Below are 22,868 nucleotides of genomic sequence, written 5' to 3'. Positions count from 1 at the left end.
TCTATACACAGCCTCGGGTTAGTCTACTGTATCTACACACAGCCTCAGGGTTAGTCTACTGTATCTACACACAGCCTCAGGGTTAGTCTACTGTATCTACACACAGCCTCAGGGTTAGTCTACTGTATCTACACACAGCCTCGGGGTTAGTCTACTGTATCAAATCAAATCAAATCAAATCAAATTTATTTATATAGCCCTTCGTACGTCAGCTGATATCTCAAAGTGCTGTACAGAAACCCAGCCTAAAACCCCAAACAGCAAACAATGCAGGTGTAAAAGCACGGTGGCTAGGAAAAACTCCCTAGAAAGGCCAAAACCTAGGAAGAAACCTAGAGAGGAACCGGGCTATGTGGGGTGGCCAGTCCTCTTCTGGCTGTGCCGGGTAGAGATTATAACAGAACATGACCAAGATGTTCAAATGTTCATAAATGACCAGCATGGTCAAATAATAATAAGGCAGAACAGTTGAAACTGGAGCAGCAGCACAGTCAGGTGGACTGGGGACAGCAAGGAGCCATCATGTCAGGTAGTCCTGGGGCACGGTCCTAGGGCTCAGGTCAGTTGAAACTGGAGCAGGAGCATGGCCAGGTGGACTGGGGACAGCAAGGAGTCCTCATGTCAGGTAGTCCTGGGACATGGTCCTAGGGCCCAGGCCAGTTGAAACTGGAGCAGCAGCATGGCCAGGTGGACTGGGGACAGCAAGGAGTCATCATGTCAGGTAGTCCTGGGGCATGGTTCTAGGGCTCAGGTCCTCCGAGAGAGAGAAAGAAAGAGAGAAGGAGAGAATTAGAGAACGCACACTTAGATTTACACAGGACACCGAATAGGACAGGAGAAGTACTCCAGATAAACAAACTGACCCTAGCCCCCGACACATAAACTACTGCAGCATAAATACTGGAGGCTGAGACAGGAGGGGTCAGGAGACACTGTGGCCCCATCCGAGGACACCCCGGACAGGGCCAAACAGGAAGGATATAACCCCACCCACTTTGCCAAAGCACAGCCCCCACACCACTAGAGGGAAATCTTCAACCACCAACTTACCATCCTGAGACAAGGCCGAGTATAGCCCACAAAGATCTCCGACACGGTACAACCCAAGGGGGGGAACCCAGACAGGCCGACCACAACAGTGAATCAACCCACCCAGGTGACGCACCCCCAGGGACGGCACGAGAGAGCCCCAGCAAGCCAGTGACTCAGCCCCCGTAACAGGGCTAGAGGCAGAGAATCCCAGTGGAAAAAGGGGAACCGGCCAGGCAGAGACAGCAAGGGCGGTTCGTTGCTCCAGAGCCTTTCCGTTCACCTTCCCACTCCTGGGCCAGACTACACTCAATCATATGACCCACTGAAGAGATGAGTCTTCAGTAAAGACTTAAAGGTTGAGACCGAGTTTGCGTCTCTGACATGGGTAGGCAGACCGTTCCATAAAAATGGAGCTCTATAGGAGAAAGCCCTGCCTCCAGCTGTTTGCTTAGAAATTCTAGGGACAGTTAGGAGGCCTGCGTCTTGTGACCGTAGCGTACGTATAGGTATGTACGGCAGGACCAAATCAGAGAGGTAGGTAGGAGCAAGCCCATGTAATGCTTTGTAGGTTAGCAGTAAAACCTTGAAATCAGCCCTTGCTTTGACAGGAAGCCAGTGTAGAGAGGCTAGCACTGGAGTAATATGATCAAATTTTTTGGTTCTAGTCAGGATTCTAGCAGCCGTATTTAGCACTAACTGAAGTTTATTTAGTGCTTTATCCGGGTAGCCGGAAAATAGAGCATTGCAGTAGTCTAACCTAGAAGTGACAAAAGCATGGATTAATTTTTCTGCATCATTTTTGGACAGAAAGTTTCTGATTTTTGCAATGTTACGTAGATGGAAAAATGCTATCCTCGAAATGGTCTTGATGTGTTCTTCAAAAGAGAGATCAGGGTCCAGAGTAACGCCGAGGTCCTTCACAGTTTTATTTGAGACGACTGTACAACCATTAAGATTAATTGTCAGATTCAACAGAAGATCTCTTTGTTTCTTGGGACCTAGAACAAGCATCTCTGTTTTGTCCGAGTTTAATAGTAGAAAGTTTGCAGCCATCCACTTCCTTATGTCTGAAACACATGCTTCTAGCGAGGGCAATTTTGGTGCTTCACCATGTTTCATTGAAATGTACAGCTGTGTGTCATCCGCATAGCAGTGAAAGTTTACATTATGTTTTCGAATAACATCCCCAAGAGGTAAAATATATAGTGAAAACAATAGTGGTCCTAAAACAGAACCTTGAGGAACACCGAAATGTACAGTTGATTTGTCAGAGGACAAACCATTCACAGAGACAAACTGATATCTTTCCGACAGATAAGACCTAAACCAGGCCAGAACATGTCCGTGTAGACCAATTTGGGTTTCCAATCTCTCCAAAAGAATGTGGTGATCGATGGTATCAAAAGCAGCACTAAGGTCTAGGAGCACGAGGACAGATGCAGAGCCTCGGTCCGATGCCATCAAAATGTCATTTACCACCTTCACAAGTGCCGTCTCAGTGCTATGATGGGGTCTAAAACCAGACTGAAGCATTTCGTATACATTGTTTGTCTTCAGGAAGGCAGTGAGTTGCTGCGCAACAGCCTTCTCTAAAATCTTTGAGAGGAATGGAAGATTCGATATAGGCCGATAGTTTTTTATATTTTCTGGGTCAAGGTTTGGCTTTTTCAAGAGAGGCTTTATTACTGCCACTTTTAGTGAGTTTGGTACACATCCAGTGGATAGAGAGCCGTTTATTATGTTCAACATAGGAGGGCCAAGCACAGGAAGCAGCTCTTTCAGTAGTTTAGTTGGAATAGGGTCCAGTATACAGCTTGAAGGTTTAGAGGCCATGATTATTTTCATCATTGTGTCAAGAGATATAGTACTAAAACACTTGAGCGTCTCTCTTGATCCTAGGTCCTGGCAGAGTTGTGCAGACTCAGGACAACTGAGGTTTGGAGGAATACGCAGGTTTAAAGAGGAGTCCGTAATTTGCTTTCTAATAATCATAATCTTTTCCTCAAAGAAGTTCATGAATTTATCACTGCTAAAGTGCAAGTCATCCTCTCTTGGGGAATGCTGCTTTTTAGTTAGCTTTGCCACAGTATCAAAAAGGAATTTCGGATTGTTCTTATTTTCCTCAATTAAGTTAGAAAAATAGGACGATCGAGCAGCAGTAAGGGCTCTTCGGTACTGCACGGTACCATCCTTCCAAGCTAGTCGGAAGACTTCCAGTTTGGTGTGGCGCCATTTCCGTTCCAATTTTCTGGAAGCTTGCTTCAGAGCTCGGGTATTTTCTGTGTACCATGGAGCTAGTTTCTTATGAGACATTTTTTTAGTTTTTAGGGGTGCAACTGCATCTAGGGTATTGCGCAAGGTTAAATTGAGATCCTCAGTTAGGTGGTTAACGGATTTTTGTCCTCTGGCGTCCTTGGGTAGGCAGAGGGAGTCTGGAAGGGCATCAAGGAATCTTTGTGTTGTCTGTGAATTTATAGCACGACTTTTGATGTTCCTTGGTTGGGGTCTGAGCAGATTATTTGTTGCAATTGCAAACGTAATAAAATGGTGGTCTGATAGTCCAGGATTATGAGGAAAAACATTAAGATCCACAACATTTATTCCATGGGACAAAACTAGGTCCAGCGTATGACTGTGAGAGTGAGTGGGTCCAGAGACATGTTGGACAAAACCCACTGAGTCGATGATGGCTCCAAAAGCCTTTTGGAGTGGGTCTGTGGACTTTTCCATGTGAATATTAAAGTCACCAAAGATTAGAATATTATCTGCAATGACTACAAGGTCTGATAGGAATTCAGGGAACTCAGTGAGAAACGCTGTATATGGCCCAGGAGGCCTGTAAACAGTAGCTATAAAAAGTGATTGAGTAGGCTGCATAGATTTCATGACTAGAAGCTCAAAAGACGAAAACGTCATTTTTTTTTTTTTGTAAATTGAAATTTGCTATCGTAAATGTTAGCAACACCTCCGCCTTTGCGGGATGCACGGGGATATGGTCACTAGTGTAGCCAGGAGGTGAGGCCTCATTTAACACAGTAAATTCATCAGGCTTAAGCCATGTTTCAGTCAGGCCAATCACATCAAGATTATGATCAGTGATTAGTTCATTGACTATAATTGCCTTTGAAGTAAGGGATCTAACATTAAGTAGCCCTATTTTGAGATGTGAGGTATCATGATCTCTTTCAGCAATGACAGGAATGGAGGTGGTCTTTATCCTAGTGAGATTGCTAAGGCGAACACCGCCATGTTTAGTTTTGCCCAACCCAGGTCGAGGCACAGACACGGTCTCAATGGTGATAGCTAAGCTGACTACACTAACTATGCTAGTGGCAGACTCCACTATGCTGGCAGGCTGGCTAATAGCCTGCTGCCTGGCCTGCACCCTATTTCATTGTGGAGCTAGAGGAGTTAGAGCCCTGTCTATGTTGGCAGATAAGATGAGAGCACCCCTCCAGCTAGGATGGAGTCCGTCACTCCTCAGCAGGTCAGGCTTGGTCCTGTTTGTGGGCGAGTCCCAGAAAGAGGGCCAATTATCTACAAATTCTATCTTTTGGGAGGGGCAGAAAACAGTTTTCAACCAGCGATTGAGTTGTGAGACTCTGCTGTAGAGCTCATCACTCCCCTAACTGGGAGGGGGCCAGAGACAATTACTCGATGCCGACACATCTTTCTAGCTGATATGCACGCAGAAGCTATGTTGCGCTTGGTGATCTCTGACTGTTTCATCCTAACATCGTTGGTGCCGACGTGGATAACAATATCTCTATACTCTCTACACTCGCCAGTTTTAGCTTTAGCCAGCACCATCTTCAGATTAGCCTTAACGTCGGTAGCCCTGCCCCGGGTAAACAGTGTATGATCGCTGGATGATTCGCTTTAAGTCTAATACTGCGGGTAATGGAGTCGCCAATGACTAGAGTTTTCAATTTGTCAGAGCTAATGGTGGGAAGCTTCGGCGTCTCAGACCCCGTAACGGGAGGAGTAGAGACCAGAGAAGACTCGGCCTCTGACACCGACCCGCTGCTTAATGGGGAGAACCGGTTGAAAGTTTCTGTCTGCTGAATGAGCGACACCGGTTGAGCGTTCCTACAGCATTTCCTTCCAGAAACCGTGAGAAAGTTGTCCGGCTGCGGGGACTGTGCCAGGGGATTTATACTACTATCTGTACTTACTGGTGGCACAGACGCTGTTTCATCCTTTCCTACACTGAAATTACCCTTGCCTAACGATTGCGTCTGAAGCTGGGCTTGCAGTACAGCTATCCTCGCCGTAAGGCGAGCACAGCGGCTGCAATTAGAAGGCATCATGTTAATGTTACTACTTAGCTTCGGCTGTTGGAGGTCCTGACGAATCGTGTCCAGATAAAGCGTCCGGAGTGAAAAAGTCGAGGAAAAAATAAATATATGAACGGTAATTAAAAAGTGAAACCCGTAAAGTTGTCAGGTAGCAAAATAGGTTGGCAACAAAACGCACAGCAATTTGAAAACAAGCCTGCAAGTTGTGACCGGAAATGACGTAATCAACTACACACAGCCTCAGGGTTAGTCTACTGTATCTACACACAGCTTCAGGGTTAGTCTACTGTATCTACACAGCCTCAGGGTTAGTCTACTGTATCTACACAGCCTCAGGGTTAGTCTACTGTATCTACACAGCCTCAGGGTTAGTCTACTGTATCTACACACAGCCTCAGGGTTAGTCTACTGTATCTACACACAGCCTCAAGGTTAGTCTACTGTATCTACACACAGCCTCAGGGTTAGTCTACTGTATCTACTCAGCCTCAGGGTTAGTCTACTGTATCTACACAGCCTCAGGGTTAGTCTACTGTATCTACTCAGCCTCAGGGTTAGTCTACTGTATCTACACAGCCTCAGGGTTAGTCTACTGTATCTACTCAGCCTCAGGGTTAGTCTACTGTATCTACTCAGCCTCAGGGTTAGTCTACTGTGTCTACTGTATCTACTCAGCCTCAGGGTTAGTCTACTGTATCTACTCAGCCTCAGGGTTAGTCTACTGTATCTACACAGCCTCAGGGTTAGTCTACTGTATCTACACAGCCTCAGGGTTAGTCTACTGTATCTACACACACAGCCTGAGGGTTAGTCTACTGCATCTACACACACAGCCTCAGGGTTAGTCTACTGTATCTACTCAGCCTCAGGGTTAGTCTACTGTATCTACACAGCATCAGGGTTAGTCTACTGTATCTACTCAGCCTCAGGGTTAGTCTACTGTATCTACTCAGCCTCAGGGTTAGTCTACTGTATCTACACAGCCTCAGGGTTAGTCTACTGTATCTACACACACAGCCTGAGGGTTAGTCTACTGTATCTACACACACAGCCTGAGGGTTAGTCTACTGTATCTACACACACAGCCTGAGGGTTAGTCTACTGTATCTACACAGCCTCAGGGTTAGTCTGCTGTGAGCTCCACAGCCTCAGGGTTAGTCTACTGTATCTACACACACAGCCTCAGGGTTAGTCTACTGTATCTACACACACAGCCTCAGGGTTAGTCTACTGTATCTACACAGTCTACTGTATCTACACTGCATGGCCAAAGGTATGAGGACACCCCTTCAAATTAGTGGATTCGGCCACACCCGTTGCTGACAGGGGTATGAAATCGAGCACATAGCCATGCAATCTCCATAGACAAACATTGGCAGTACAATGGCCATACTGAAGAGCTCAGTGACTTTCAACATGGCACGGTCAAATCAGAATGGTCAAATAATAGGTCTGGGACAGGTAGCACGTCCGGTGAACAGGTCAGGATTCAATAGCCGCAGGCAGAACAGTTGAAACAGGAGCAGCAGCACGGCCAGGTGGACTTGGGACAGCAAGGAGTCATCATGCCAGGTAGTCCTGAGGCATTGTCCTAGGGCTCAAGTCCTCCGAGAGAGAGAAGGAAAGAGAGAATTAGAGAGAGCACACTTAAATTCACACAGGACACCGGAAGAGACAGGAGAAATACTCCAGATATAACAGACTGACCCTAGCCCCCTGACACATAAACTACTGCAGCATAAATACTGGAGGCTGAGACAGGAGGGGTCAGGAGACACTGTGGCCCCATCCGATGATACCCCCCGGACAGGGCCAAACAGGAAGGATATAACCCCACCCACTTTGCCAAAGCACAGCCCCCACACCACTAGAGGGATATCTTCAACCACTAACTTACCATCTTGAGACAAGGCCGAGTATAGCCCACAAAGATCTCCGGCACGGCACAACCCAAGGGGGGCGCCAACCCAGACAGGATGATCACATCAGTGACTCAACCCACTCAGGTGATGCACCCCTCCCAGGGACGGCATGAAAGAGCACCAGTAAGCCAGTGACTCAGCCCCTGTAGTAGGGTTAGAGGCAGAGAATCCCAGTGGAGAGAGGGGACCCGGCCAGGCTGAGACAGCAAAGGCGGTTCGTTGCTCCAGAGCCTTTCCGTTCACCTTCATACTCCTGGGCCAGACTACACACATTCATATGACCCACTGAAGAGATGAGTCTTCAGTAAAGACATAAAGGTTGAGACCGAGTTTGCGTCTCTCACATGGGTAGGCAGACCATTCCATAAAAATGGAGCTCTATAGGAGAAAGCCCTGCCTCCAGTTGTTTGCTTAGAAATTCTAGGGACAATTAGGAGGCCTGCGTCTTGTGACCGTAGCGTACGTGTAGGTATGTACGGCAGGACCAAATCAGAAAGATAGGTAGGAGCAAGCCCATGTAATGCTTTGTAGGTTAGCAGTTAAACCTTGAAATCAGCCCTTGCCTTAACAGGAAACCAGTGTAGAGAGGCTAGCACTGGAGTAATATGCTAATTTTTTTGGTTCTAGTCAGGATTCTAGCAGCCGTATTTTGCACTAACTGGAGTTTATTTAGTGCTTTATCCGGATAGCCGGAAAGTAGAGCATTGCAGTAGTCTAACCTAGAAGTTACAAAAGCCTGGATTCATTTTTCTGCATCATTTTTGGACAGAAAGTTTCTGATTTTTGCAATGTTACGTAGATGGAAAAAAGCTGTCGTCATATGTTCGTCAAAAGAGAGATCAGGGTCCAGAGGTCCTTCACAGTTTTACTTGAGACGACTGTACAACCATTAAGATTAATTGTCAGATTCAACAGAAGATCTCTTTGTTTCTTGGGACCGAGAACAAGCATCTCTGCTTTGTCGGAGTTTAAAAGTAGAACGTTTACAGACATCCACTTCCTTCTGTCTGAAACACAGGCTTCTAGCGAGGGCAATTTTGGAGCTTGGAATTTTGGGACTTCATTGAAATGTACAGCTGTGTGTCATCCGCATAGAAGTGAAAGTTAACAATATGTTTTCGAATAACATCACCAAGAAGGTAAAATATATAGTGAAAACAATAGTGGTCCTAAAACGGAATCTTGAGGAACACCGAAATTTACAGTTGATTTGTCAGAGGACAAGCCATTCACAGAGACAAACTGATATACTTCCGACGGAGATAGTTCTGGCCCTTCTTTAGACACTGTGTTCTTTGTATACATCAATGATGTTGCTCTTGCTGCTGGTGAGTCTCTGATCCACCTCTACGCAGACGACACCATTCTGTATACTTCTGGCCATTCTTTGGACACTGTGTTAACAACCCTCCAGACGAGCTTCAATTCCATACAACTCTCCTTCCGTGGCCTCCAACTGCAAGTACAACTAAATGCATGCTCTTCAATCGATCACTGCCTGCACCTGCTCGCCCGTACAGCATCACTACTCTGGACGGCTCTGACTTAGAATACGTGGACAACTACAAATACCTGGGTGTCTAGTTAGACTGTAAACTCTCCTTCCAGACTCACATTAAGCATCTCCAATCCAAAAATAAATCTAGATTTGGCTTCCTATATCGCAACAAAGCGTCCTTCACTCATGCTGCCAAACATACCCTCGTAAAACTGACCATCCTAACGATCCTTGAATTTGGTGATGTCATCTATAAAATAGCCTGCAACACTCTACGCAACAAACTGAATGCAGTCTATCACAGTGCCATCCATTTTGTCACCAAAGCCCCATATACTACCCACCATTGCGACCTGTACGCTCTCGTTGGCTGGCCCTCGCTTCATACTCGTCGCCAAACCCACTGGCTCCAGGTCATCTACAAGTCTCTGCTAGGTAAAGCCCCACCTTATCTCTGCTCACTGGTCACGATAGCAGCACCCACTCATAGCATGCACTCCAGCAGGTATTTCTCACTGGTCACCCCTAAAGCCAATTCCTCCTTTGGTCGCCTTTCCTTCCAGTTCTCTGCTGCCCATGACTGGAACGAACTGCAAAAATCTCTGAAACTGGAGACTCACATCTCCCTCACTAGCTTTAAGCACCAGCTGTCAGAGCAGCTCACAGATCACTGCACCTGTACTTAGATGGGCTGTTTACAGATAGGCCATCCAACGACCTCATCCCCATACTATATTTATTTATCTTGCTCCTCTGCACCCCAGTATCTCTACCTGCACATTCATCTCTCTACCTGCACATTCATCATTCCAGTGTTTAATTGCTATATTGTAAATACTTCGCCACCATGGCCTATTTATTTCCTTAACTTACCTCATTTGCACTCACTGTATATAGACTTAGTTTTATTTTGTTCTACTGTATTATTGACTGGATGTTTGTTTTACTCATTTACATTTACATTTAAGTCATTTAGCAGACGCTCCTGTCCCTCTTACTCCATGTGTAACTCTGTGTCGTTGTATCTGTCGAACTGCTTTGCTTTATCTTGGCCAGGTCGCAATTGGAAATGAGAACTTGTTCTCAACTAACCTACCTGGTTAAATAAAGGAGAAATAAAAATGTTTAAAAAACTCACTACTGAGTTCCAAACTGCACACTGTTCATTGGGAGCTTCATGAAACAGGTTTCCATGGCCGAGCAGCCGCTCACAAGCATAAGATGTGCAACGCCAAGCGTCGGCTGGAGTGTAAAGCTCTCTGGACTCTGGAGCTGGAAACGTGTTTTCTGGAGTATTACAGTGAAGGGAAATCTTAACACTACAATGACATTCTAGATGATTCTGTGTTTCCAACTTTGTGGCTACAGGGGTAGGCCCTGTCCTGTTTGGTGATCCCGGGAAGGACCCAGGGAATAGCTGAGGGGAATTGGTCAAACCCACAGTTGACTATTAGATGATCCTCGTTCCTTAAAATAATGACGGTCATAACTTTCTCACAAGAATGGGGAGGTTATTAGCCTGAGATCGATTTAAGTTTCCGTCCTGGGATTGTTTTGTTACTTTAAACTCTAAAATCAGTTGATGAGTATGTTTCTCCCTCTCTCTCCCCTCTTCTTTCTCCCCACCTCTCTCTCTCCCCTCTCCCCTCTCCCCTCTCTCTCCCTCTCCCTCTCCTCTCTTTCTCTCCCCTCTCTTTCTCTCCCCTCTCCCCTCTCTCTCTCTCTCCCTCTCTCTCCCCTCTTCTTTCTCTCTCTCCCCCTCCTCTCCCCTCTCTCTCTCCTCTCTCTCTCCCCTCCTCTCTCCTCTCTCTCTCCCCTCCTCTCTCCCCTCCTCTCTCCTCCCTCCTCTCTCTCTCTCTCCCCTCCTCTCTCCCCTCTCTCTCTCCTCTCTCTCCCCTCCTCTCTCCCCTCCTCTCTCCTCCCTCCTCTCTCTCTCTCTCCCCTCCTCTCTCCCCTCTCTCTCTCCTCTCTCTCCCCTCCTCTCTCCTCTCTCTCTCCCCTCTCTCTCTCTAGGTGGTAATGGGGAAGCTGAACGTAGACCTTGGCACAGTGCAGTATGATACAGAAGGCCTCTCACCTGTCCCTCTGGCTGCCCAGGTGGGTCTGGCTGCAGGGGCTGCTGTGGTGGTCCTAGTGGTGCTGGTCATCATCCTCATGTACAGGTCAGTAACAGGCACACTAACACACACACACACACACACTAACACACGCACACGCACACACGCACACACGCACGTACTAACACACACACACACACGCACTAACACACACACGCACTAACACACACACACACGTACTAACACACACACGCACTAACACACACGTACTAACACACACGTACTAACACACACACACACTAACACACGCACTAACACACGCACTAACACACGCACTAACACACGCACTAACACACGCACTAACACACGCACTAACACACGCACTAACACACACACACACTAACACACACACGCCCTAACACACGCCCTAACACACGCCCTAACACACGCCCTAACACACGCACTAACACACGCACTAACACACGCACTAACACACGCACTAACACACGCACTAACACACGCACTAACACACGCACTAACACACACACACGTACTAACACACACACGCACGTACTAACACACACACGCACGCACACGCACGCACTAACACACACACGTACTAACACACACACACGCACGCACTAACACACACACACACGCACGCACTAACACACACACTAACACACGCACTAACACACACACTAACACACGCACTAACACACACACGCACTAACACACACACGCACTAACACGCACACGCACTAACACGCACACGCACTAACACGCACACGCACTAACACGCACACGCACTAACACGCACACGCACTAACACACACACGCACTAACACGCACACGCACTAACACACACACGCACTAACACACACACGCACTAACACACACACGCACTAACACACACACGCACTAACACACACGCACACGCACTAACACACACGCACACGCACTAACACACACGCACACGCACTAACACACACGCACACGCACTAACACGCACACGCACTAACACGCACACGCACTAACACACACACGCACTAACACACACACGCACTAACACACACACGCACTAACACGCACACGCACTAACACACACACGCACTAACACACACACGCACTAACACACACACGCACTAACACACACGCACACGCACTAACACACACGCACACGCACTAACACACACGCACACGCACTAACACACACGCACACGCACTAACACACACGCACACGCACTAACACACACACACTAACACACACACTAACACACACACTAACACACACGCGCACGCACTAACACACACGCGCACGCACTAACACACACACTAACACGCGCACGCACTAACACACACACTAACACACGCACGCACTAACACACACACGCACGCACTAACACACACACGCACGCACTAACACACACACGCACGCACTAACACACACACGCACGCTAACACACACACACACACTAACACACACACGCACGCTAACACACACACGCACGCTAACACACACACACACACACACACTAACACACACACGCACGCTAACACACACACACACACACACACACACTAACACACACACACTAACACACACACACACGCACGTACTAACACACACACACACGTACTAACACACACACGCACGCACTAACACACACACACACACACTAACACACACACACGCACGCTAACACACACACACACACACACACACACACACACACACTAACTAACACACACTAACACACACACACACGCACGTACTAACACACACACACACGTACTAACACACACACACACGCACGTACTAACACACGCACGCACTAACACACACGCACGCACTAACACACACGCACGCACTAACACACACACGCACGCACTAGCACACACACGCACTAACACACACACGCACTAACACGCACTAACACGCACACGCACTAACACGCACACGCACTAACACACACACGCACTAACACACACACGCACTAACACGCACTAACACGCACACGCACTAACACACACACGCACTAACACACACACGCACGCACTAATACACACACGCACTAACACGCACTAACACGCACTAACACGCACTAACACACACGCACACGCACTAACACGCACACGCACTAACACGCACACGCACTAACACGCACACGCACTAACACGCACACGCACTAACACACACACGCACTAACACACACACGCACTAACACACACACGCACTAACACACACACGCACTAACACACACACGCACTAACACACACACGCACGCACTAACACACACTAACACACACGCACTAACACACACACGCACGCACTAACACACACGCGCACGCACTAACACACACACACACGCACGCACTAACACACGCACGCACTAACACACACACGCACGCACTAACACACGCACACACGCACGCACTAACACACACACACACGCACGCACTAACACACACACACGCACGCACTAACACACACACGCACGCACTAACACACACACACACGCACGCACTAACACACACACACACGCACGCACTAACACACACACGCACGCAAGCACTAACACACACACGCACGCACGCACTAACACACACACGCACGCACGCACTAACACACACACGCACGCACGCACTAACACACACACGCACGCACGCACTAACACACACACACACGCACGCACTAACACACACACACACGCACGCACTAACACACACACGCACGCACTAACACACACACGCACGCACTAACACACACACGCACGCAGTAACACACACACGCACGCAGTAACACACACACACACGCACGCACTAACACACACGCACGCACTAACACACACGCACGCACTAACACACACGCACGCACTAACACACACGCACGCACTAACACACACGCACGCACTAACACACACGCACGCACTAACACACACGCACTAACACACACACACGCACGCACTAACACACACACGCACGCACTAACACACACACGCACGCACTAACACACACACGCACGCACTAACACACACACACACGCACTAACACACACACACACGCACTAACACACACACACGCACTAACACACGCACGCACGCACTAACACACACACACGCACGCACTAACACACACATGCACGCACTAACACACACACACACACTAACACACACACACACTAACACACGCACGCACTAACACACACACGCACGCACTAACACACGCACGCACTAACACGCACTAACACACACACACTAACACACACACACTAATACACACACACACTAACACACACACACGCACGCACTAACACACACACGCACGCACTAACACACGCACGCACTAACACGCACTAACACACACACACACGCACTAACACACACACGCACGCACTAACACACACGCGCACGCACTAACACACACACGCACGCACTAACACACACGCACTAACACACACACGCACTAACACACACACACACACACACTAACACACGCACGCACTAACACACGCACGCACTAACACACGCACGCACTAACACACACACGCACACACTAACACACACACACTAACAGACACACACACTAACACACGCACACACGCACTAACACACGCACGCACTAACACACACACACACTAACAGACACACACACACTAACAGACACACACACACTAACAGACACACACACTAACACACACACTAACACACACACTAACACACACACGCACTAACATACACACGCACTAACACACACTAACACACACACACACACACTAACACACACACTAACAGACACACACACACTAACACACACACACACTAACACACACACACTAACAGACACACTAACACACACACACACACTAACACACACACACACACTAACACACACACACTAACACACACACTAACACACACACACACACTAACACACACACACACACTAACAGACACACACACACACACACTAACACACACACACACACTAACAGACACACACACACTAATACACACACACACACTAACAGACACACTAACACACACACACACTAACACGTCATCTCAGTGGGTCAGAATGTGCAGATGGGGCTGGAGAGGTGAGAGGTGAGAGGTGATCTCTGACATTAAATAACTGTTTCTCTCTGTGTGTGCAGGAGGAAGAGCAAGCAGGCTCTGAGAGACTACAAGAAGGTTCTGGTTCAGCTGGAGACTCTGGAGATCAATGTGGGAGACCAGTGCAGGAAGGAGTTCACAGGTAAATACAGCCTGTTTAGTCTTAAATTGAACCCTATTTATGGCCCAAAGAGAGTGACACGGGCCCAAGGAGAGTGACCCGGGCCCAAGGAGAGTGACCCGGGCCCAAGGAGAGTGACCCGGGCCCAAGGAGAGTGACCCGGGCCCAAGGAGAGTGACCCGGGCCCAAGGAGAGTGACCCGGGCCCAAGGAGAGTGACCCGGGCCCAAAGAGAGTGACCCGGGCCCAAGGAGAGTGACCCGGGCCCAAGGAGAGTGACCCGGGCCCAAGGAGAGTGACCCGGGCCCAAGTATTGCTGTATAGAGGTTAGGGTGCCATTTCGGACCAGGAATATTCTCCTTTACAGACAGGATTAATTTATCCTCTCCTCTCCTCTCCTCTCCTCTCCTCTCCTCTCCTCTCCTCTCCTCTCCTCTCCTCTCCTCTCCTCTCCTCTCCTCTCCTCTCCTCTCCTCTCCTCTCCTCTCCTCTCCTCTCCCCTCCCCTCCCCTCCTCTCCTCTCCTCTCCCCCTCCTCCTCTCCCCTCCAGATCTGATGACAGAGATGATGGATCTGAGTAGTGATGTGGGTGGACCAGGTATTCCTCTCCTGGACTATAAGACGTATGCAGAGCGCGTGTTCTTCCCCGGCCAGAGGGGGGCTCCACTGAGTCAGGACCTGAACCTGCCAGAGTCCCGCAGGCAGACAGTAGAACAAGGACTGGGACAACTCAACAGCCTCCTCAACAACAAACTGTTCCTTATCAGGGTGAGCATCATACCAGGCTGAGTGAGATACTGCTGTCTAAATCGATTTACAGAAACGTTCATTCACTGCAGGAGTCTCCAACGAAGCACATTTCTGTGACCAACAAACAAAGGTTTCTTTAACTCTAATCTCTCTCCTCCTCCTCCTACTCTCCTCTCCTCGCCCTCCTTCTCCCTCTCCTCCTCTCCTTCTCCCTCTCCTCCTCTCCTTCTCCCCCTCCTCCTTTCCTTCTCCCCCTCCTCCTCTCCTTCTCCTCCTCCTCTCCTTCTCCCTCTCCTCCTCTCCTTTTTCCTCTCCTCCTCTCCTTTTTTTCCTCTCCTCCTCCCCGACTCCTCTCTTTCTCCCTCTCCTCCTCTCCTTCTCCCTTTCTCCCTCTCCTCCTCTCCTTCTCTCCCTCCTCCTCTCCTTCTTCTCCTCCTCCTCTCCTTCTCCCTCTCCTCCCCTCCTTCTCCCTCTCCTCCCCTCCTTCTCCCTCTCCTCCCCTCCTTCTCCCTCTCCTCCTCTCCTTCTCCTTCTCCCTCTCCTCCTCTCCTTCTCCTTCTCCCTCTCCTCCTCTCCTTCTCCTTCTCCCTCTCCTCCTCTCCTTCTCCCTCTCCTCCTCTCCTTCTCCCCCTCCTCCTCCTCCTCTCCTTCTCCCCCTACTCCTCTCCTTCTCCCCCTGCTCCTCTCCTTCTCCCTCTCCTTCTCCCCCTGCTCCTCTCCTTCTCCCTCCCCTCCTCTCCTTCTCCCCCTGCTCCTCTCCTTCTCCCTCCCCTCCTCTCCTTCTCCCTCCCCTCCTCTCCTTCTCCCCCTCCTCCTCTCATTCTCCCTCTCCTCCTCTCCCTCTCCTCCTCTCCCTCTCCTCCCTCCTTCTCCCTCTCCTCCCCTCCTTCTCCTTTTCCCTCTCCTCCTCTCCTTCTCCCTCTCCTCCCCTCCTTCTCCCTCTCCTCCTCTTCCTCTCCTTCTCCCTCTTTTCCTCTCCTTCTCCCTCTCCTCTTCTCCTTCTCCCTCTCCTCTTCTCCCTCTCCTTCTCCTCCTCTCCTTCTCCCCCTCCTCCTCTCCTTCTCCCTCTCCTCCTCTCCTTCTCCCCCTACTCCTCTCCTTCTCCCCCTACTCCTCTCCTTCTCCCCCTGCTCCTCTCCTTCCTCCCTCTCCTCCTCTCCTTCTCCCTCTCCTCCTCCTCCTCTCCTTCTCCCCCTACTCCTCTCCTTCTCCCCCTGCTCCTCTCCTTCTCCCTCCCCTCCACTCCTTCTCCTTCTCCCTCTCCTCTCCCTCTCCTCCCCTCCTCTCCCTCTCCTCCCCTCCTTCTCCTTTTCCCTCTCCTCCTCTCCTTCTCCCTCTCCTCCTCTCCTTCTCCCTCTCCTCCTCTCCTTCTCCCCTCTCCCTCCTCTCCTTCTCCCTCTCCTCCCCTCCTTCTCCCTCTTCTCCCCTCCTTCTCCCTCTCCTCCTCTCCTTCTCCTTCTCCCTCTCCTCCCCTCCTCCCCTCCTCCCCTCCTTCTCCCTCTCCTCCCCTCCTCCCCTCCTTCTCCCTCTCCTTCTCCCCACTCCAGTTCATCCACACCCTCGAGGCCCAGCAGAACTTCTCCCAGCGTGACCGTGGCTACGTGGCGTCTCTCCTGACCATGGCCCTGCACGACCAGCTGGAGTACTTCACTGATGTCATGAAGACCTTACTGGGAGACCTGGTGCAGCAGTACGTCACCAAGAACCCCAAACTCATGCTGCGCAGGTGGGTCCTGATGGACCTGAACCGGTCACATATCAATGTCTCTTTGTCCAGGGTCTATATATAGTGTCCAGGGTCTATATATAGTGACCAGGGTCTATATATAGTGACCAGGGTCTATATAGTGACCAGGGTCTATATATAGTGACCAGGGTCTATATATAGTGTCCAGGGTCTATATATAGTGTCCAGGGTCTATATATAGTGACCAGGGTCTATATATAGTGACCAGGGTCTATATAGTGACCAGGGTCTATATAGTGACCAGGGTCTATATAGTGACCAGGGTCTATATATAGTGACCAGGGTCTATATATAGTGTCCAGGGTCTATATATAGTGACCAGGGTCTATATATAGTGTCCAGGGTCTATATATAGTGTCCAGGGTCTATATATAGTGACCAGGGTCTATATATAGTGACCAGGGTCTATATATAGTGACCAGGGTCTATATATAGTGACCAGGGTCTATATATAGTGACCAGGGTCTATATATAGTGACCAGGGTCTATATATAGTGACCAGGGTCTATATATAGTGACCAGGGTCTATATATAGTGACCAGGGTCTATATATAGTGACCAGGGTCTATATATAGTGACCAGGGTCTATATATAGTGACCATGGTCTATATATAGTGACCAGGGTCTATATATAGTGACCAGGGTCTATATATAGTGACCAGGGTCTATATATAGTGACCAGGGTCTATATATAGTGACCAGGGTCTATATATAGTGACCAGGGTCTATATATAGTGACCATGGTCTATATATAGTGACCATGGTCTATATATAGTGACCAGGGTCTATATATAGTGACCATGGTCTATATATAGTGACCAGGGTCTATATATAGTGACCAGGGTCTATATATAGTGACCAGGGTCTATATATAGTGACCAGGGTCTATATATAGTGACCAGGGTCTATATATAGTGACCAGGGTCTGTATATTGAAGTGTCTTTGACCAGGGTCTATATATAGTGAAGTCTCTTTGACCAGGGTCTATATATAGTGAAGTCTCTTTGACCAGGGTCTATATATAGTGAAGTCTCTTTGACCAGGGTCTATATATAGTGACCAGGGTCTATATATAGTGACCAGGGTCTGTATAGTGAAGTGTCTTTGACCAGGGTCTATATATAGTGACCAGGGTCTATATATAGTGAAGTCTCTTTGACCAGGGTCTATATATAGTGACCAGGGTCTATATATAGTGACCAGGGTCTATATATAGTGACCAGGGTCTATATATAATGACCAGGGTCTGTATAGTGAAGTGTCTTTGACCAGGGTCTATATATAGTGTCCAGGGTCTATATATAGTGACCAGGGTCTATATATAGTGACCAGGGTCTATATAGTGACCAGGGTCTATATATAGTGACCAGGGTCTATATATAGTGTCCAGGGTCTATATATAGTGTCCAGGGTCTATATATAGTGACCAGGGTCTATATATAGTGACCAGGGTCTATATAGTGACCAGGGTCTATATAGTGACCAGGGTCTATATATAGTGACCAGGGTCTATATATAGTGACCAGGGTCTATATATAGTGACCAGGGTCTATATATAGTGACCAGGGTCTATATATAGTGACCAGGGTCTATATATAGTGACCAGGGTCTATATATAGTGACCAGGGTCTATATATAGTGACCAGGGTCTATATATAGTGACCAGGGTCTATATATAGTGACCAGGGTCTATATATAGTGACCAGGGTCTATATATAGTGACCAGGGTCTATATATAGTAACCAGGGTCTATATATAGTGACCAGGGTCTATATATAGTGACCAGGGTCTATATATAGTGTCCAGGGTCTATATATAGTGACCAGGGTCTATATAGTGACCAGGGTCTATATAGTGACCAGGGTCTATATATAGTGACCAGGGTCTATATAGTGACCAGGGTCTATATAGTGACCAGGGTCTATATATAGTGACCAGGGTCTATATATAGTGACCAGGGTCTATATATAGTGACCAGGGTCTATATATAGTGACCAGGGTCTATATATAGTGACCAGGGTCTATATATAGTGACCAGGGTCTATATATAGTGACCATGGTCTATATATAGTGACCATGGTCTATATATAGTGACCATGGTCTATATATAGTGACCAGGGTCTATATATAGTGACCAGGGTCTATATATAGTGACCAGGGTCTATATATAGTGACCAGGGTCTATATATAGTGACCAGGGTCTATATATAGTGACCAGGGTCTGTATATTGAAGTGTCTTTGACCAGGGTCTATATATAGTGAAGTGTCTTTGACCAGGGTCTATATATAGTGAAGTCTCTTTGACCAGGGTCTATATATAGTGAAGTCTCTTTGACCAGGGTCTATATATAGTGAAGTCTCTTTGACCAGGGTCTATATATAGTGACCAGGGTCTATATATAGTGACCAGGGTCTATATATAGTGACCAGGGTCTGTATAGTGAAGTGTCTTTGACCAGGGTCTATATATAGTGACCAGGGTCTATATATAGTGAAGTCTCTTTGACCAGGGTCTATATATAGTGACCAGGGTCTATATATAGTGACCAGGGTCTATATATAGTGACCAGGGTCTATATATAGTGACCAGGGTCTATATATAATGACCAGGGTCTGTATAGTGAAGTGTCTTTGACCAGGGTCTATATATAGTGAAGTCTCTTTGACCAGGGTCTATATAGTGAAGTCTCTTTGACCAGGGTCTATATATAGTGAAGTCTCTTTGACCAGGGTCTATATATAGTGAAGTCTCTTTGACCAGGGTCTATATATAGTGAAGTCTCTTTGACCAGGGTCTATATAGTGAAGTCTCTTTGACCAGGGTCTATATATAGTGAAGTCTCTTTGACCAGGGTCTATATATAGTGAAGTCTCTTTGACCAGGGTCTATATATAGTGAAGTCTCTTTGACCAGGGTCTATATAGTGAAGTCTCTTTGACCAGGGTCTATATATAGTGAAGTCTCTTTGACCAGGGTCTATATATAGTGAAGTCTCTTTGACCAGGGTCTATATATAGTGAAGTCTCTTTGACCAGGGTCTATATATAGTGAAGTCTCTTTGACCAGGGTCTATATATAGTGAAGTTTCTTTGACCAGGGTCTATATATAGTGACCAGGGTCTATATATAGTGAAGTCTCTTTGACCAGGGTCTATATAGTGAAGTCTCTTTGACCAGGGTCTATATATAGTGAAGTCTCTTTGGCCAGGGTCTATATAGTGAAGTCTCTTTGACCAGGGTCTATATATAGTGAAGTCTCTTTGACCAGGGTCTATATAGTGAAGTCTCTTTGACCAGGGTCTATATATAGTGAAGTCTCTTTGACCAGAGTCTATATATAGTGAAGTCTCTTTGACCAGGGTCTATATATAGTGAAGTCTCTTTGACCAGGGTCTATATATAGTGAAGTCTCTTTGACCAGGGTCTATATATAGTGAAGTTTCTTTGACCAGGGTCTATATATAGTGACCAGGGTCTATATATAGTGAAGTCTCTTTGACCAGGGTCTATATAGTGAAGTCTCTTTGACCAGGGTCTATATATAGTGAAGTCTCTTTGGCCAGGGTCTATATAGTGAAGTCTCTTTGACCAGGGTCTATATATAGTGAAGTCTCTTTGACCAGGGTCTATATAGTGAAGTCTCTTTGACCAGGGTCTATATATAGTGAAGTCTCTTTGACCAGGGTCTATATATAGTGAAGTCTCTTTGACCAGGGTCTATATTTAGTGAAGTCCCTTTGACTAGGGTCTATATATAGTGAAGTCTCTTTGACCAGGGTCTATATATAGTGAAGTCTCTTTGACCAGGGTCTATATATAGTGAAGTCTCTTTGACCAGGGTCTATATATAGTGAAGTCTCTTTGACCAGGGTCTATATATAGTGAAGTCTCTTTGACCAGGGTCTATATATAGTGACCAGGGTCTATATAGTGACCAGGGTCTGTATAGTGAAGTGTCTTTTACCAGGGTCTATATATAGTGAAGTCTCTTTGACCAGGGTCTATATATAGTGAAGTCTCTTTGACCAGGGTCTATATATAGTGACCAGGGTCTATATATAGTGACCAGGGTCTATATATAGTGACCAGGGTCTATATATAGTGACCAGGGTCTATATATAGTGACCAGGGTCTATATATAGTGACCAGGGTCTATATATAGTGACCAGGGTCTATATATAGTGACCAGGGCCAACAGGGCTCTTTAGCTCAGTGGGCTAACACGGCCTTGACGAACCCGTTGAACCAGATCACCTGATGAACCAGTTATTTTGGGGTGTGAAGACCAGATTCCCAGGCTTCAGCTCAGTAGCATTTCCCCAGGCTTTTACATTGTTCCTAACTTCTCTCTTTCCTCCCTCTTTTCTATCCTTCCCTCTCTCTCGCTCTCTCTTCTCTTCTCTCTCTCTCGCTCTCTCTCTTCTCTCCCTCTCTCTCGCTCTCTCTCTTCTCTCCCTCTCTCTCGCTCTCTCTCTTCTCTCCCTCTCTCTCGCTCTCTCTCTGTCTCTCTCTGTCTCTCTCTCTGTCTCTCTCTCTGTCTCTCTCTCTGTCTCTGTCTCTCTCTCTCTCTCTCTGTCTCTCTCTCGCTCTCTCTCTGTCTCTCTCGCGCTCTCTCTCGCTCTCTCTCTCGCTCGCTCTCTCTTCTCTCTCGCTCTCTCTCTTCTCTCTCGCTCTCTTCTCTCGCTCTCTCTTGCTCTCTCTCGCTCTCTCTCGCTCTCTCTCGCTCTCTCTCTTCTCGCTCTCCCTCTCGCTCTCCCTCTCGCTCTCCCTCTCGCTCTCCCTCTCGCTCTCCCTTCTCGCTCTCCCTTCTCGCTCTCCCTTCTCGCTCTCTCTTCTCTCCTCTCGCTCTCTCTCTTCTCTCTTCTCTCTTCTGTCTCTCTCGTTCTCTCTCTTCTCTCTCTCTTCTCTCTCTCTGTCTCTTTCTTCTTGCTCTCTCTTCTGTCTCGCTCTCTCTTCTCTCTTCTGTCTCGCTCTCTCTTCTCACTCTCTCTTCTCACTCTCTCTTCTCGCTCTCTCTTCTCTCTTCTCTCTCTCTTCTCTCTCTCTTCTGTCTCTCTCTCTCTCTCTTCTGTCTCTCTCTCTCTCTTCTGTCTCTCTCTCTCTCTCTCGCTCTCTCTCTTCTCTCCTCTCTTCTGTCTCTCGCTCTCTCTCTTCTCTCTTCTCTCTCGCTCGCTCTCTCTTCTCTCCTCTCTCTCTTCTCTCCTCTCTCTCTTCTCTCCTCTCTCTCTTCTCTCTCTCTCGCTCTCTCAGGACGGAGACGGTGGTGGAGAAGATGCTCACCAACTGGATGTCCATCTGTCTCTACTCCTTCCTCAAGGTGTGTGTG

The 22,868-nt window shown here is 47.9% G+C and overlaps 1 protein-coding gene across 1 annotated transcript in view; it reads left to right on the top strand.

The window, feature by feature from the left end:
- LOC124045389 (plexin-B3-like) overlaps positions 1-22,868 on the top strand; it is a 623,492-nt gene that overhangs the window by 542,372 nt on the left and 58,252 nt on the right. The window contains exons 21-25 of the mRNA XM_046364685.1: positions 10,764-10,912; positions 14,964-15,064; positions 15,593-15,810; positions 17,340-17,518; positions 22,793-22,859. Coding sequence (XP_046220641.1) covers positions 10,764-10,912; positions 14,964-15,064; positions 15,593-15,810; positions 17,340-17,518; positions 22,793-22,859 — 714 coding nt within the window. The remainder of the gene's footprint in view (positions 1-10,763; positions 10,913-14,963; positions 15,065-15,592; positions 15,811-17,339; positions 17,519-22,792; positions 22,860-22,868) is intronic.

Source organism: Oncorhynchus gorbuscha, linkage group LG10 (genome assembly GCF_021184085.1).
Source record: "Oncorhynchus gorbuscha isolate QuinsamMale2020 ecotype Even-year linkage group LG10, OgorEven_v1.0, whole genome shotgun sequence".
Classification (NCBI taxonomy): domain Eukaryota; kingdom Metazoa; phylum Chordata; class Actinopteri; order Salmoniformes; family Salmonidae; genus Oncorhynchus; species Oncorhynchus gorbuscha.
Note: the sequence above shows the minus strand (reverse complement) of the source record. Positions and strands in the feature narration are given on the sequence as shown.